The sequence below is a fragment of the Dicentrarchus labrax genome, unplaced genomic scaffold, assembly GCF_905237075.1.
Source record: "Dicentrarchus labrax unplaced genomic scaffold, dlabrax2021, whole genome shotgun sequence".
NCBI lineage: Eukaryota > Metazoa > Chordata > Actinopteri > Moronidae > Dicentrarchus > Dicentrarchus labrax.
The window spans coordinates 2,599,064-2,614,778 of NW_026136715.1; the positions used below are offsets into that span (position 1 = coordinate 2,599,064).

The following is a 15,715-nucleotide window of genomic DNA, read 5'->3' on the forward strand; positions in this document are numbered from 1 at the left end:
ATTTATCAACGGGTGCTCAGACGTTGTCTTTACATCTTTTACTTGTCAAGCAGGAAGCTACATGTTGAATTTATGCATCAATGCATCAAGATGCATACATGCATCTTGATAATAAATTCAACATACAGCTTCCTGCTTGACAAGTTATGATCTTATGAGCATAGTTTGGATTGTTGTAGTGCAAATAAAAATGTTAAAAAACCCAGCTCATAAAGGGGAAGGGAAGCAACATAAAAACAGCCTTTTTACATACAACCACAAATAAGTGAGTCTAAACTACAAAGGAAAAGGACTGGTGGGTGCTCAAAAAACTTTATATAATGAAGTGGACTCTAAGAGCTTATAACTACCTTCCTGAAATAAACAAAAAATGAAAGGCCTCACTAACTAAAACCAGAAACAACTGAAAGAGCAACCCTAAAACTAGTGTTGCTAAGCGAAAGAATTCTGCATGTGTACAAAAATCACAGTCTGACAGCAACAACAAAAACAACAAAAAGACAAAAATGGGGTTTTGGTCCAATGGGATATTTTTCGGACTGTCTGGGCTTCCCTTGTCTGGATGCCACTATAACAGAGTTTAAGCTAAATTCGAGCTAATTCATGCAAAATGAGCCCCGACCAAGTATTGAGTGCATATATGTATGAACATACTTTTGAGTAGGCCGATATTTCTGTATTAAAAATTCTTTTTTATTGGTCTTTTGTAATATTCTAATCTTCTGAGATACTGAATTTTGGGTTTTCATTAGCTATAAGCCATAATCATCCAAATTAAAAGAAATAAAGGCTTGAAATATTTCTCTCTGTGTGTAATGAATCTAAATAACATATGAGTTTCACTTTTTTAATTGAATTATTGAAACAAATGAACTTTTCCACAATATTCTAATTTATTGAGCTGCCAAATCCCCACAAATATTAGCTACAGGACTGAACTATACTGTTTATTTAGTGTATTTTGTATATTTTGTGTATGTATTTTAGTGTAATGATACAGAACACCTGGCAGTGCAAGGTGAGTTTATTTGTGTAGCACAATGAAGAAGGACACAGTTCATTACAGAAGAATAACATGAGATCAAATAAAAACAGACTAAGGAGAAAAGTAAATTAATCAATCAGAGGCTCATTAATCAATCAAAGGATCATTAAATCAAAGGTTTTTTTTTTTCATTTACATTTATGTAGCCAAAAGTATATGGACACTTAAGTTCACAATGCCCTGGTGCACTTGTCTGGCCTTGTATAAGACATTCAACAATAAAGTTTATAGTTTGAAAGTATTTTTCAGGTGTCCACATACTTTTGGCCATATGTTGTATTTGGAATATGAATAATTTCTTTAGTTTCTTGATTACTGCTGATTCAGAATGCATTTTATTCAAAGCATGTACATTGTGATAGTTCAAGTTCAATGATATGGCTGTATCGCTGGAACTGCAAAAGAACAGAGGAAATATTGACTTTAGACAGATTAATTAAGTTACTTACAGCAGAAAAAAATTCTTTTAAGGACATTTTTAAAATGCCATGCAGCACATCATAAGCTTACTTTTACTTTGAAGGGTTACAGGTTATGTTAGAGAAATACATCGTCTGCGTAGAAACCTGTTTTCCCAAAATACTAACTTTGGTATCATCAACTTACTTGCATAACCTAACATACTTATTCTAACTCATAGCAGGAGGTTTTCCTAAACCAAACCAAGAAGTAAACGGGGTTTCGGTCCAAAAATGAAGCATCAAAACATTCCCCCCGTCTGGCTGCCACTATAACAGAGTTTAAGCTAAAGTTAGTGGCTCTGTACTGATCTGGGGACTGATTTTTTAGAATGAACCTGAACTCCCTGAATGACATGTCCTCGTTTTATGTTTTAACATTAGCGCATTAACAACATTATGTGAATATACTGTATAACAGCGTAACTCATTTTACTCTATATTGTATAGTTGATATTTAGCTTTTCGAGGCCACCAATTAGCTTTAGTAGAGTGAAACCAACCCAACGGGGCCTTTGAGCTACTTACAGTGACATGTGTAGGCCACCTCCAGGTACTTGTAAGTGCCGACACAGGGGTCTCCAAAGACCGAATTGCTCGCTTTGATCATACAACTGCTTCTCCCATTACAGCTGTGGATGCAGATTAATGTGAGTGAGCGCAGGTTTGAATGTGCACAGACAACCAAGGAAATATTGTTCCATATTGTTTAACAAAAAGAGTGGGCTTCTGTACCTTTCAGCAACTTTGGTAGTCGGCCTCGAACAGTGGACATTTTTGACCTGAGCGGCAGGACGTCTGTAGGAGCATGTGGTCGGGTCACGGCGTCCATAATCAGCCCCGTACACAAATATAACCCGATCTTCATCTGATCAAAAGAGGAGGAAAAGAAACACATTCAGATGAGTGTTGAAATACAAAGAAAATACAAATATATGTAAAAGTAGAGAAACTGATCTTACCACACTGCATGTTTGCAAAAGAACTTTCACATGCTTCAGTGCGGACTATAAAAGTAAAGATAAATCACATTAAACATTTTGCATTTGTAGCTTTGTTTCACTTTTAGTTTCTCTCAGAACTGTAACTGACCCGCCGGGAAGCAGGCATAGCTGGTCTCTAGGTATTTGTAGATGCCTCCGCAGGGATCAGAAGTACGTACGACTTGTGCGTTTATTTCACACACCTTCTTGCCATCACAGCTGCAGGGAGAACATAAAGAGCTCATTTCCAGGTTCTCACAACTCACACAGCTGAATGTTACTTTTATCACTAGTAATTATGTCAAAGTGGATAACGTTACAAGAACGCTTTTATACAAAAAGCAGGAAGGGTCAATTAAACTGTCAATGTTCGGGCTGTTTGAAGTGAACATTTGAACTGTATAGTCATTACTCATTACATTTAGCTAACTGTCAAGATCAGATTGTGCTATGTTGATTAAAGAATGGAAGAGTAATTGGTCCTAAATAAAATGTGAAAATAAAACAACTGGAGGAGGAATTTTACATTTTCTTGAGGACGTCCACGGTGCCCTTCTGAGCGCAGTGTGTATTGTCAAGCTGGTTGTGAGGTCTGCCCTCACTGCAGGTCTCTCTGTTCAAACGTCCATACAGAGCTCTCTGCACAACGATCACTCCACTCTCTGTTAACACACCACAGAGGGAAACAAGGACAGAAAGGAAGGACAATTAAAATAGTGTCCGGGCAAAAATATAATACAGGAAGACTTAAAGGACGAGGCTGCCGAAATTCTAAGTAGTAAACCTACGTTTGTCTCTCAATACTTTACAACTCCCCCAGATTCTCAACAAGCTAAATTATCTAGCTTGCTCTAAAAAAATAAAATCAATCCCCTATGTGTACTGTGTGTGTAGTTGTTCAGTTGTACCACAGCTCAGGCGTTGGACATTGTCGGCGGTATCGCAGGTGATCACTGTGTTCGTGGACAAGGGGATCAGAGGTTGGGCTCTAGAAAAGCCTGGAATGAAAAGTTTGTTTTATGATTAGTACAAATTTGCTGAATAAAGGGTAAAACCCAAAATGAAGGTTCCTATTTAAACATTTAGTCAGAATGAGTGCGAACAGTGTTAGCATGAGTAAAATGAATGACTTGAATGAGAATGAGCTGTAAAGAGACAACAAAGTACAAATAAGTCAGTAGATTGCAAATGTACAAAGATCAATTGATTTTATTGAAAAAACATGGACTGTCCAAATGATTTGTGATTCATGGATCTAAATGTAAGATTAGAATAAAGGCACAATATGAACAAGTATTGTCAAACAACATTCAAACATCCATTTACCTGATATCATTAGCAAACCTGTTGCTGCCAGCACTGAAAAAGAAAAGTACATTTTTAAGGTTTATTTATCTCGTCACTTCAGATTATCTCTGATATCAAAGTGAGTTTATTTAGCAGTTGTAAGCACTATTGTCCTTTAGGTCCATTCACATATAATAATAAAGCAAATTTTCCAGCAAAATTCTAACTTCATGATTTTTTAGGAACCCACACATCTTAGAACTTCAGTTAATATACTTAATTTGCTTCATTCACTGAATTCAGCCTGCCTTTATTTTTGAACAGGCCTTTCATTCCTTTTGCATAAAACTGTTGCTCAGCAAAGATGGGAAATACAATACAAATGTTTATTTAAACCAGAATGATGATACTTTGGTGGTCGTGGTGTCTGGTGAAGAATCTAACTGATCCAACAATGTGCAGCATATTGACAAAAGTTTAAACATTATTGTGTTAACGATCAAAGCAGCTTAAAACTCGCTCAAGAGGTTTTTAAGAGGTTTTATACATCCAAAGAATTTCCATAAAATCCATAAAAACCAGGCCTCTAATTGAGACCTAAATGTGTAGCCACACCAGGCTAGTAAAGGAGACCTGCTGCTACCTGCTTTTAACTGTTTTAAAAGTTTTACAGTCATTAAAATTTCCATCATCAGTCAGATATACACTCACACAGTGTGGCGTTGAGTCTGCAGCAGAGCATGGTGTCAGATGATCCAGAAAGAATGAAGTTATGGTGGTTGAGGGAGAAACCTGATATTTATTCTCCTTGGGGCAAGAACATCCCCTCTTTATGCAAATCAACACTGTGAGTTGCAACAGACTGAGGAGGAAACGTACTTCAAACAAAACAAACATGTAAAATTAAAAAAAACAAATGTCAATCAAAGCTGCCAGCAGCGACATTATAAGGTAATGACAAAGGAACCATTCACCCTGTCACAACTCTGTGTAACATCAAAATGATTCTGAAGTAGGAAAGTTACATAATGTTGCATTAAGGCTCCAATTTCATCAATATTCACTTTTACTTGTGGGGGGTAAATAAACAAAACACATGCTTGGACCTGTTTGCACCATCACACATTTAGAAATCATATTATTGTAGGAAAAACAACCCCAGTGCTTGGTGGTGAGCTACTGTGTATGTATGTAAATGTAAACTTATTTCTGCATTTTCCTTTCATGATTTTTACATTTCTGTATTCATGTTTGTACAGTAGTTCTTGTTAGTATATAGTGTAGTTAGTGTATATATAGCACATAGATTATTTAGAGACAAGACCAGGCAAGGGAAGGCAAAGTTTATTTTATTAGCATGTTTCAAATACAGAGGAAGTGTATTAAATAAAGCAGATCAGATTTAGATTTACAGTATCTGTATAGTGTTTTTTTATTTAAGTTCCATTGGTTTCTTGATTTAATCTCACACTTTAAACTTAATCACAAAACTGATTCTGCTCAGTATGAATGTTCAAAAGAATTATCATGTAACTGTGTTGTCAATATGTTCACACAGGATCTGCAAAACAAAGAACAGATGGCATATTTATGTTAGATTATTTAAATGACTGCTGCATAAATTCATAAATATCTAATTAATATACTTTTCAAATACACTACAATATTCACTAAACAACTGAATGCTGCACAGAGGCTAAAAGTTTAGTGCCGTTGTTTTTATTTGACCATCTTCCCTTTCACAGATTAGCCTCTGTGGAGGGAAACAACCCAGTAGGGGCCTTTGAGCTACTTACACTGGCATGTGTAGGCCACCTCCAGGTACTTGTACGTGCTGACGCAGGGGTCTCCAAACACAGAGTTGCTCGCTTTGATAATACATCTGTTTTTTCCATTACAGCTGTGGATGCAGAGTGAACGCAGGATTAAATGTGCACTGAGACCCAGGAAATCTGGCCATCATTTAAGAGAAATCTGCAATGATTATTGCACTGAAGTTAAAGGACCAGCGTGTAATATTTAGTGGCATCTAGAGTTGAAGTTGCAGATTGCGGCCCCCTCGCCAGACCCTCTCCTTCGAAGGGCGTAGCAGAAATTAAGGGCCAGTGTTTGTCTGTTCTGGGCCGCAGAAAGATAACACCTCGCTCCCTCTGTAGATAACAGCTCATTATAAGGTAACAAAAACACAATGATTCGTATTTTCAGATGATCATACCCTAATGAAAACATGAATATGAATGTTACACACTGGACCTTTAAATATGACCTCCGCTGTCATCAATCTGAAGTTCACATCACAAAGAGTGGAGCAGCCGTACCTTTCAGCGACTTTGCTCGTGGGGTTTAAGCAGTAGACGTTTTGGGTCTGAGAGGCTGGACGTTGGTAGGAGCATGTGGTCTGGTCACGGCGTCCATAATCAGCACCGTACACAACTATAACCTGCCCTTCATCTAACCAAAAGAGGGAGAATCCAAGAGGCAGAAAACAAAATGAGCAAGTACAATATTGTTTTGAGTATTGAAATCAAATGAAATGTATTAAAAACACACACACACACACCTTTATTTAAACTCAAAAATAATTGAGGGCTGGCAATCATTTACAATATAATATATTATAATAAATACAAGGAAACAAACAATGAATTACTTAAAGAGATAAAAGATAAAAGAAAACAAGTAATTAAAACAACTACAAAAGCAGTTAATGCTCTGATTGGTTGTTTGGAGCCACTAGGAGGAGCCAGAGGAACCGGATTATCTGACTGTCAGGATGTAGTGAAAGTTTCAGCAAATATGAGAACAACAAAAAAAAGGGATCTTACCACAGTACAGTTGTCCCACAGAGTGCTCGCATATTACAAGGTGAACTGTAAAGTAACATAAAGGAGTTAGTTAGTGAACTATTGGAGCTTGCAAGCCAACTGCTAACACGCCAGCTGGGCAGCTACGTGAGCAGACATCCCGGTTTCAAACTGAGTTTCCCAAATCCTGACAAATATCTGTATCCTGTTCTGTCCTACTCATTATTACCAATATAAAAACATGAACACACCATACGTCTGAATTCAGCACTGATTGGTCTGTATGTGTGTCAATCAATCAATCAATCAATCAATCATAAGCAAGCGTCAAAGGTTACTATGCGGATTGATTCACTGCAAACCATCCCACTTTTATGGAGCAGTTAATGCTTAAACAAAAGGGAATGCCACAACACAGCTAACCTACGACAGCTTCCTCCCTTTGAACCATCCTGCTCGCCGTTCCTCTAAAGGTCAGCGCTGTCGAGGTGGTCGACTGCGTGCGCCAGAATTCACCAAAGCGGGTGTTTAATCTGATTACTTTTGTGTTCATTTCATGCAGACATGTGACTGACTTGCTGGGAAGCAGGTGTAGTTGGTCGCCAAATATTTAAAGGTGCCAGGGCAGGGATCAGAAGTACGGACGACACTCGTAGTTAGTTCACACACACTCATGCCATCACACCTACAGGAAACACACAAAGACAGTACAACACAAAAATACTGTAAATTAAATACAGTTGGACCTTCGGCTAATAGCAGCATCTCCTCACTCAGAAACCATTTTCCAGAACCTTTACAGACATTTTCTGGGAGGTTTTCTTAACAATCCAGGTCAGCACTTGCTCACAAACCAATGTATTTACCAGTAGACCTATTATTAAGACATTTAACATCTTATTCCTTCTCTATTCTCACCACAGCCTATTTTTCCACTGCTGTCTCTCAAAATAAGCTTCAGTTTACTATAGTTTTCCTATAAAGCATAACAAAGAAGCTGGAAAAAAGACGTTTTGGACTTTATTGCGTGTGTACCTTTTCCTGAGGATGTCCACGGTGCCCGGCTGAGAGCACTTTGTGTTGGTCAGCTGCTGTGGAGGTCTGCCCTCACTGCAGGTCTCACTGTCTGCACGTCCATACAGCGCTGCCTGCACACTGATCACTCCACTGGCTGTTACACAGTGAAATGAAGAGGAGTCACATTATTTATTATAGCAGAATTATTCAAGTGGATATTAGAAACTATGAACTATTACTAAACTTGTTTTTGTCATAAAATACATTAAACAGTAACAGCAATACTGTACATATAGCAGAGCATACCACAGCTCAGACGTTGAACACTGAAGCCGTCGTCACAGTTGATAATTCTCTCTGTGGAAACATCTAAAAAACAGACATGAACTTACGAGTTGAAAGCAAATACATAAAAAGAAAATATGTGTAATTATTAATATTATGTAATATTTACCTGCTGTCATGAGCAAACACGTTGCTGCCAGCACTGAAAAAGAGACATCATCACTGCTTACTGCCTCACAGAGCGGCTAGCATCTCTATAGTCTATAAATACTAATATTTCTTGTTGACGTCCCATTAGTACATCTCATACTGTGCATAACAATGAGTCTATCCCGCACCCTAAAACTCCAATCACATATAATAAAAATACTCAAATCTTATCTAAGAAATATTCTTTTTAAGAATTTGTATAAACCAAGTCAGTCAGTCAGTAGTGTACTCACGCAGTGTGCTGCTGCTGAGCCGGATGCAGAGCATGATGTTGGTAGCAGGTAAGTAGCAGGTGAGACTGACGGTAGTTGGAAAGACACACCTGTATTTATACAAGAGCTGTATTTGTTTTAATGAACTCAAACACATTAACACATGTCTGACTTACTGGGTGTAGCAGACTGTGATAGAGGTAATGATTTACTACATAGTCAAAGATTAAATGATCATTATCATGAAGGGTATTTACAGAGTGCATTACTCACTGCGGACCTCTCCCTCTGTTCAGGCATATATTTTCAGCCCAACATGAATAAAATGATTCATGGTTTCTTTTAATCATAAGTTTCCTTAAAGGAGAGTATTTAGACTGCAGTTACTCCCACTTTATCAGGCCGTGTGCTTATTGTATGACTGTGTGTCCCTCCATCGTATATGTCCGTATACTGTAGACGAACAGTTGCTCTGACAGCGTTTGGAAAATGCACAGATGTGACTGTTATTCATGAGTCTACAGCCACACGAGCAGCTCTGTGACGTGCTTTCGATCTAACTTGATGCGTTAATTACATTAACATTTATTAGTTTTGGGTTTGAATTTTATACAAAATCTTCATCCCCTGCACATTTGCACATTCTTGAGTTAATTTTAAGATCAAAAAGATTGTTGATGAAGCAGCTTTTATTAGTAATTTTAAGTGACACCAACTTAGTTTTGTAAGTTACAGAAACATTTCTGGTTAAGTACTTTTTACTGGGTATAAGACTAATGAACACAGATGTAAACAAGGCCGCTTTAAAAATACTTGGTTGGCTTTGAGGAAGTAAATGCACTCGACACATTGTTTAGACTTGAGGGATGTTGGTGACTAACAATGAATGTAAACATAACTTTTGTTTGCCTACAGGAAAACTGGAGGAAATCTTTCTTTTTCTTATGTGGACTTCCGTGAACACTACTGAACCTGTAAACTCTGACCTGATTTGAGTGGCTCTGCTGGTTCATATAATTCATAATAAAAGCACTTGAAAGACAGAGTGTAAAAGGACAAACACGCTCTTTTGAATGATTCTGGTAACAAGTGGTGAATTGTATTTGTCATTTATTTGTGTATTTAATTTTTTTTAAATCTGATTTATCTTTCGTGGCAACATCTCAGAGTCGATTTTGCACACTGAAATCACAATTAGTTGTCCTTTTAAAGAACCTGTTATTTTTAAAGTTAATCTTAAGATTTCTTTATGGTAATGAAAGAAAAGGATTGGCAGAGAATGGGGAGGGAATACATATATACAGATATATACAGACTAATCCTTGTATATATCAAGAGTGTTTGCTGGACTGGGCTTTAATATAAAAAGCTGCTACGTACTGAGGTCCACTCATAGCGGCTCTGTGCTGGAAGATGGAAAGTCACTACTGATAAATAATAACAAATGTAAATGGGTAATATGTTGATATCTGACAAGTTTATTTTCAATTTCAAAGAAAAAATGATTTACATAAAGGAGCAGAAAGTCAATAAAACAAATTTAAATGAGAAATACAATCATTTGGATTATAATATATATAATATGAATGGACCCAGAGTTAATAAAGGAAGTAAAAGTGTGGAAGAGAAGAACAAGCTGTATCCTGAGGATGCTGTTTAACTTCCGCTTTAAATTTCAGGTTCATTGGTTTCTTGATTTATCCCACACTTCTGTGTGCATGCATATGGACCTGCAAAAGAACAGACAAAATTTTCATTTTAGACCCAGTTTTATTGCTCCTTTATTAATGATACTCTTTTTTTACTAGTTTTCCTCAAACCGTAACATTAATTTGGCCACAGCCCTCAAGTAACAACTTAAGTAGAATTTATTTCATTTACAGAAAATTCATCTTCTTATCTATTAGCCTATTAAAAGAAGGAATTGTTCTATGTACAATTACTATTGCTGTGCATGTACTTATAAACCACAACAACAAGAAATTTTTCCTCAAGTTCGTTCCATATCTGATAAACCAGACTTGTCATGATCGCAGGTTCTTCTACCAACAGTCGAGTTTAAAATTAAATATGTTGGTGATCTGAGCCGTAGATCTGAGAGAAGGGCTAAAATACAATTTCCAGGCGTTTCCATGACTGGAAAACTAGTCCAGGACATGTGGGAACCCTGCTGAATGCTTCTGAACTAACAGAACTTGTAAGTTTTGCCTTATTTTCAGTAGTTTTTTTGTGTTTGCAACATTATGTGTAAATAGCTCACCTCATACTGTATACTGTGTGACACCTTCATGTGCACATCAGGTCCACAGACTATCCTCAGCAGAGTAAAACTGGCCTTTAAGCTACTCACCATGACACGCATAAGCCACCTCCAGGTACTTATAAGTGCCGAAACACGGGTCTCCAAACACTGAGTTGCTCGCGCTGACCGAACAGCTGCTCTTCCCGTTACAGCTGTGGAGACAGAGAGATGTGAATGAGGCTTGAATTCACAATAAACCTGTTCTAGTTTAAAAATAATAAGAATAATAAATAAAAAAAGGAGTGGGCAGCTCTACCTTCGAGCAACGTTGTCAGAGGAACTTGAGCAGCTGGCGTTGTGGATCTGAGACTGAGGTCGTTCAGAGGCGCATGTGGTCCGGTCGCTGCGGCCATAAATGGCACTGTAGACGGATATAACCTGCCCTTCACCTGAGAGGGAACAAACATTAGAGAGGAAGTAGAAGTAGTTCATGCAGGTTTGAGAAACAATAAAATGAAATTATGATCTTACCACACTTCAGGCGTGCCACAGACCCTTCACATGCCACAGTGTGAACTGTCAAAATAACATGAATATTGTTGGTATATCTGCATTCCCTACCATACATTTTTGTATATTATTGTCTTCAGTTAAACAAAAACAAACAAGGACTTACACTGACACCTGTAAGTCACCTCCAGGTACTTGTAAGTGCCGTAACAGGGGTCTCCAAACACTGAGTTGCTCGCACTGACCAAACAGCTGTTTTTACCATTACAGCTGTGGATGCAGAGTAAATGTAAAATCTAAGGTGCCATTTCACAGAAGATGACAGTGGGTGGCATCACAAATTTTCCTTCTTTACAGCCATCACTGTACTGCAGTTCTTAAGTCTATTTTCCTGTGAGTGCAGCACCTGTACCTTTCGCCACTTTGCTCGGGCCTCGGCAGTGGACATTTGTGACCTGATAGACATGACGTCCGTAGGAGCATGTGGTGCTGTCACGGCGTCCATAATCTGCCCCGTACACAAATATAACCTGACCTTCATCTGACAGAAAGAGGAGGACATATTGATGAGGTAAAAAAATATATGTATACTGCAGATTAGAGAGCCAGGTGACCAAAGTTAGATATTAAGATGGATGTTGAACATTATTTAGGGATGTCCCAATCAAGTTTTTGGTCCCAATCTGGGTTGGTATATGTTGAGTATCTGGCCATACTGACACATACTGCCCAGAGCACACTGGAGCTACAAAGTGAGATAAGATGGTAATGAATCCTTAAAGAAATGTTTGTGCCAATGATTCTCAGTAAAATAAATATATTGCAATGTTAATTAAATATATCTGACACATTGAAATAGTAGTGAGCTACTAAATGTATTCATACCTTATTTTTCACAAGCTACTTGATCCAAATACATACCAGCTGTCATTATTTAAGCTAATGTTAATCCTGTGTGTAATTTGATTGCAGTCTAACATTAAACTTGCCTCATTCAGTTTCAGTAGTCACATTCTTCTTCATATCACATCACATCACATCTATAATTTCTGATCAGATCAATATTAGAAAGCTCCTAGCTGAATGATTTGTGTACAATTTCTTAAGTATTAGTGTGTATTTTACTGTATCAATTTGTGTGTCAAAACTCAGAGTCTCCAGTAATGGTGTTTAAACACATTTAAAGGTCCAGTGTTTAGGATTTAGTGGCATCTGGTGGTGTAATAATAACTTTCACTCTCATATCCAGTGAAATGCTGCACTGTAGAGGCTGTCGTGAGGAAGAGCAGCAGGTTGAGGGGTAAAGGAAAGGTAGACATGTTATCAGGTTTATGTTAACCACCACTAACAATTAAAATCAGCTGATCAGCCCAGATCCAGAGCCTTAGGGGGACTTCTATCATTAAATAAATAATGCTTATGTTGACCACAATTATCCATTAAACATAAATAGCGATCTTACCACACTTCAGGATTGAAGAGGATATTTCACACGTGACACTGCGAACTGTCAGAGAAAGGATGAATCACATTAGACTTATTCAACTTTTGTTTGTTTCACTAGTTTCATGTATAACTGTAACTGACTTGCAGGGCCACAGGTGTAGGTGGTCTCCAGGTATTTGTAGATGCCATAGCAGGGATCAGAAGTCATGATAGTCTTTGTGTTTATTTCACACACCTTCTTGCCATCACAGCTGCAGGAAGAAGATGAGGAGCAAAATCACAATGCAAATGACACTGGTTTTATATTACAGCGTTAAATAAATGTATCAGGTTTCAGTGCTGTCAACACCTTTAACACTTAACACAAAGACTGTACAATAACAAAGTAACAAAGTTGGTTGTGTACCTTTTCCTGAGGACGTCCACGGTGCCCGGCTGAGAGCACTTTGTATTGGCAAGCTGCTGTGGAGGTCTGCCATCACTACAGGTCTCAGTGTCTGCACGTCCATACAGAGCTGTCTGCACACTGATCACTCCACTGGCTGTTACACAGCACAACAGAGCAAAGATGCAATGGATAACCTGTTTGATATAATTATTCTATCATTCGATAGTAGAAAGGAAGTCATCAAATAATACATACACACAGTCCAATAATGACGGAGTGCTGTATTATTAGCCTCTAAAAACCTAGACAAAGCAATGCTTTGTGATAGTGAAGCCGAACGGCTAGTAGCCCTCTCAAAAGTTAGTCTCCACTGTTTCAGGCCATCCGGCCTCTTTGCCACTCATTAAGCACCATGAAATCAAACAGTGACTTTCAACAAAGATGACGTTAGTTACTGCCACTTTAAGACAAGATGCTGTGGCACGTTTACAGCCAATTCTAAATTATACTGCCAAGTTAGACCCTGAGGCGTTCAAGTCGAGTCACGGTGGTCGATCAGGATGACAATTCAATAGGTAGACTGTAGCCCAGAGATGGCTTTTCTTACACAAGCTTCTTGTTTAATTTTTCCTGTTCTTAATCACATAGAGGACCACTAGGGCCCCTGGTTGGGGGTCTAGGGGTCTGGTCTGACACCTGTGCTACTTCCGGACTGGTGTTAGTGCCAGTTCGGAGTTGTCACAAACCGGGCTGTGTGGGTGTGGTTTGAACAGATTTGATTGACAACCTAAAAATAATAGATCTCTTATCAGTTAGAAAATGGGTGGCCTCAAAGCCTTAACAATAAAACTGTAACTTATGAGTGATGTCTTTTTGGGTCTTCCAACAGTAAAGTACCATTTACTGTACACAGAGAGTTTTAGAGGGTTCAGTCATACCACAGCTCAGACGGTGAACATTGTGGGAGCCAGGAGAACAGGTGACGACTCTCTCTGTGGACATGGCCACCGAAGAACCTGCAAAGAAAAATTAGTTTTATTAATAGAATATAACATTAATTAGTTACAACCAAAAAACAGATTGTGAAATCATTAATGAGTGAACACAAGAAGCACACAAGTAATAAAAATAATCCATATTGATCATTTTCAAATCAGACTCATTGGGCACAAAACACAGTAAAGTCTTTCAGTTCAGAATATTTTGTCAGTATTACTGTCAATAAATGCTCCATATTGGCAGACATAACCAAATCAAAACTAAAGTCCTGTTCTGAAGACTGCTTAAAAATGTATATATATGTTTAAATAACATTTCAGTAACTAATAAAAACTGGAGATAAATGTAGACAATTTCTTCAATTATCTGTGAAATGTTCAAATGATGCATGAGAATCAATAAGGCTCAAATACACTGCATATAAAGTATAAAGTAAAATTTACACACACACACACACACACACATGCATTAAAAAATACTGTACACAATACACACACACTCAGATATTTACCTGCTCTGAAAAGCAAACACGTTGCTGCCAGCACTGAAAAAGAAAAATCACTGTCAGACTCTCTTGAACACATATAAAAAAATCATATATTAAAAATAAAAATATACTTTAAGGAATCTTGAAAAATAGAGCTTTTTATCCTGTGACAACCTGATTTGACATTTGCACATTATTCATTGCATCCTTATTAAACTTTAATTAAAACCTGACCTCCAGAAAGCCGTATTCTATTCCTCAGGTAGTTGTGTACTCACACAGTGTGGTGCTGAGTCTGAGGCGGAGCATGGCGACAGAAGATCTGCTGGTAGCTGAACAGTGAGAATGACGGTGGTTGGATTGGACCTCACATTTATACAGTTAATAACGAACGGAAAGTGAAATTAACGGTGAGTGAAATTATTGTAAACAGTGTGTGTAAATAATACATTATTTAAACAAAACCATCTGCCAGTAAGGACACAGTTAAGACACTCCTCTTTTAAAACCTGATCTTTATTAAACAAACTGTCCAGAGATTCAGCACCAACAGACTCAACATCACAGTCAGAAACAAACAGGCAGGAAACAGAGAGGGGTGATGGGGAGAAAATAAACTCACCAAATGTCAAGAAAGGAAAACCACGTTTCCCACATTAAACTAAATTATACCACTGTACAACTTCTGAATTTGACCTTGACCTTGTCAAGCGATCTTAAAACACACTCCATTCAAACTGGGCAGAAAGAAAATAAAACTCACCAAACAGTCTTTACACTGTTCCACCAACTCTGGTGTCCAACCACCTAACAGAGTTGGACGTGAAAATATTCTGACTCGATCTGTCGCTGCCTCTCTGATGCCCCTACCCTCCCTCGCTCATCTACCGACTTCATGCCTCTCCTCTCCAGGCCCTGCTGTGGCATTATCTTCCCCCGGAGTTAGAGTCTTGTTTGGAGCCACTGCGAATGACTTTATAACTTAATTGGAAATAAACCATTAATTGTAATCAATCTGTCAAAAATTGTAAATTAGAAATTGCCTGGCCTGGTAAATAAAGGTTAAATGTCCCCTTAAAACTCTCCTCTCAATGCCAAATCAGTGGCAGGAAGTTGTAACTTAAAACAAAAAAGTGGTTTTACAGCCTAAGACTTGAAACATTGGTAAGAGTTGGTTTAGTATCTTTCATCTCTCTCTCTCTCTCTACTGAAACTTAAAGGAAACACTCCGACCAGCATCCTGTAAATTACAGAAACAAGTCATCCTGACTGTCACTTATTTCCTTGTCTGGCAGAACAAACAAATACAAGCTTACAGTAAGAGCCACGAATGAGGAAACCG

The 15,715-nt window shown here is 38.0% G+C and overlaps 1 protein-coding gene across 1 annotated transcript; it reads right to left on the reverse strand.

Annotated features, from left to right (window-relative positions):
- Window positions 1-1,340: 1,340 nt before the first annotated feature.
- On the reverse strand, window positions 1,341-14,711 carry LOC127377232 (rhamnose-binding lectin). Its single transcript, XM_051424954.1, has 17 exons — window positions 14,652-14,711; window positions 14,398-14,430; window positions 13,826-13,903; window positions 12,906-13,041; window positions 7,153-7,262; window positions 6,599-6,643; window positions 6,092-6,224; window positions 5,570-5,673; window positions 4,485-4,565; window positions 3,813-3,845; window positions 3,395-3,484; window positions 3,013-3,148; window positions 2,596-2,705; window positions 2,466-2,510; window positions 2,239-2,371; window positions 2,032-2,135; window positions 1,341-1,440 (listed from the first exon to the last, which is right to left on the reverse strand). Exons 1-17 carry the CDS (start codon window positions 14,680-14,682, stop codon window positions 1,415-1,417), a joined length of 1,428 nt encoding a protein of 475 aa, XP_051280914.1. The 5' UTR covers window positions 14,683-14,711; the 3' UTR covers window positions 1,341-1,414.
- Between the last annotated feature and the right edge of the window lie 1,004 nt (window positions 14,712-15,715).

Bases quoted from the DNA above. Each gene is read 5' to 3' on its own strand.
- LOC127377232 (XM_051424954.1), bottom strand. From the start codon at position 14,682: ATGCTCCGCCTCAGACTCAGCACCACACTGT. The intron at 2,706-3,012 runs GTAAAATTCCTC...TTCTCCCTGCAG, and splicing joins GTGGACGTCCTCAAGAAAAT to CTGTGATGGCAAGAAGGTGT. The intron at 2,136-2,238 runs GTACAGAAGCCC...CTGCATCCACAG, and splicing joins ACTACCAAAGTTGCTGAAAG to CTGTAATGGGAGAAGCAGTT.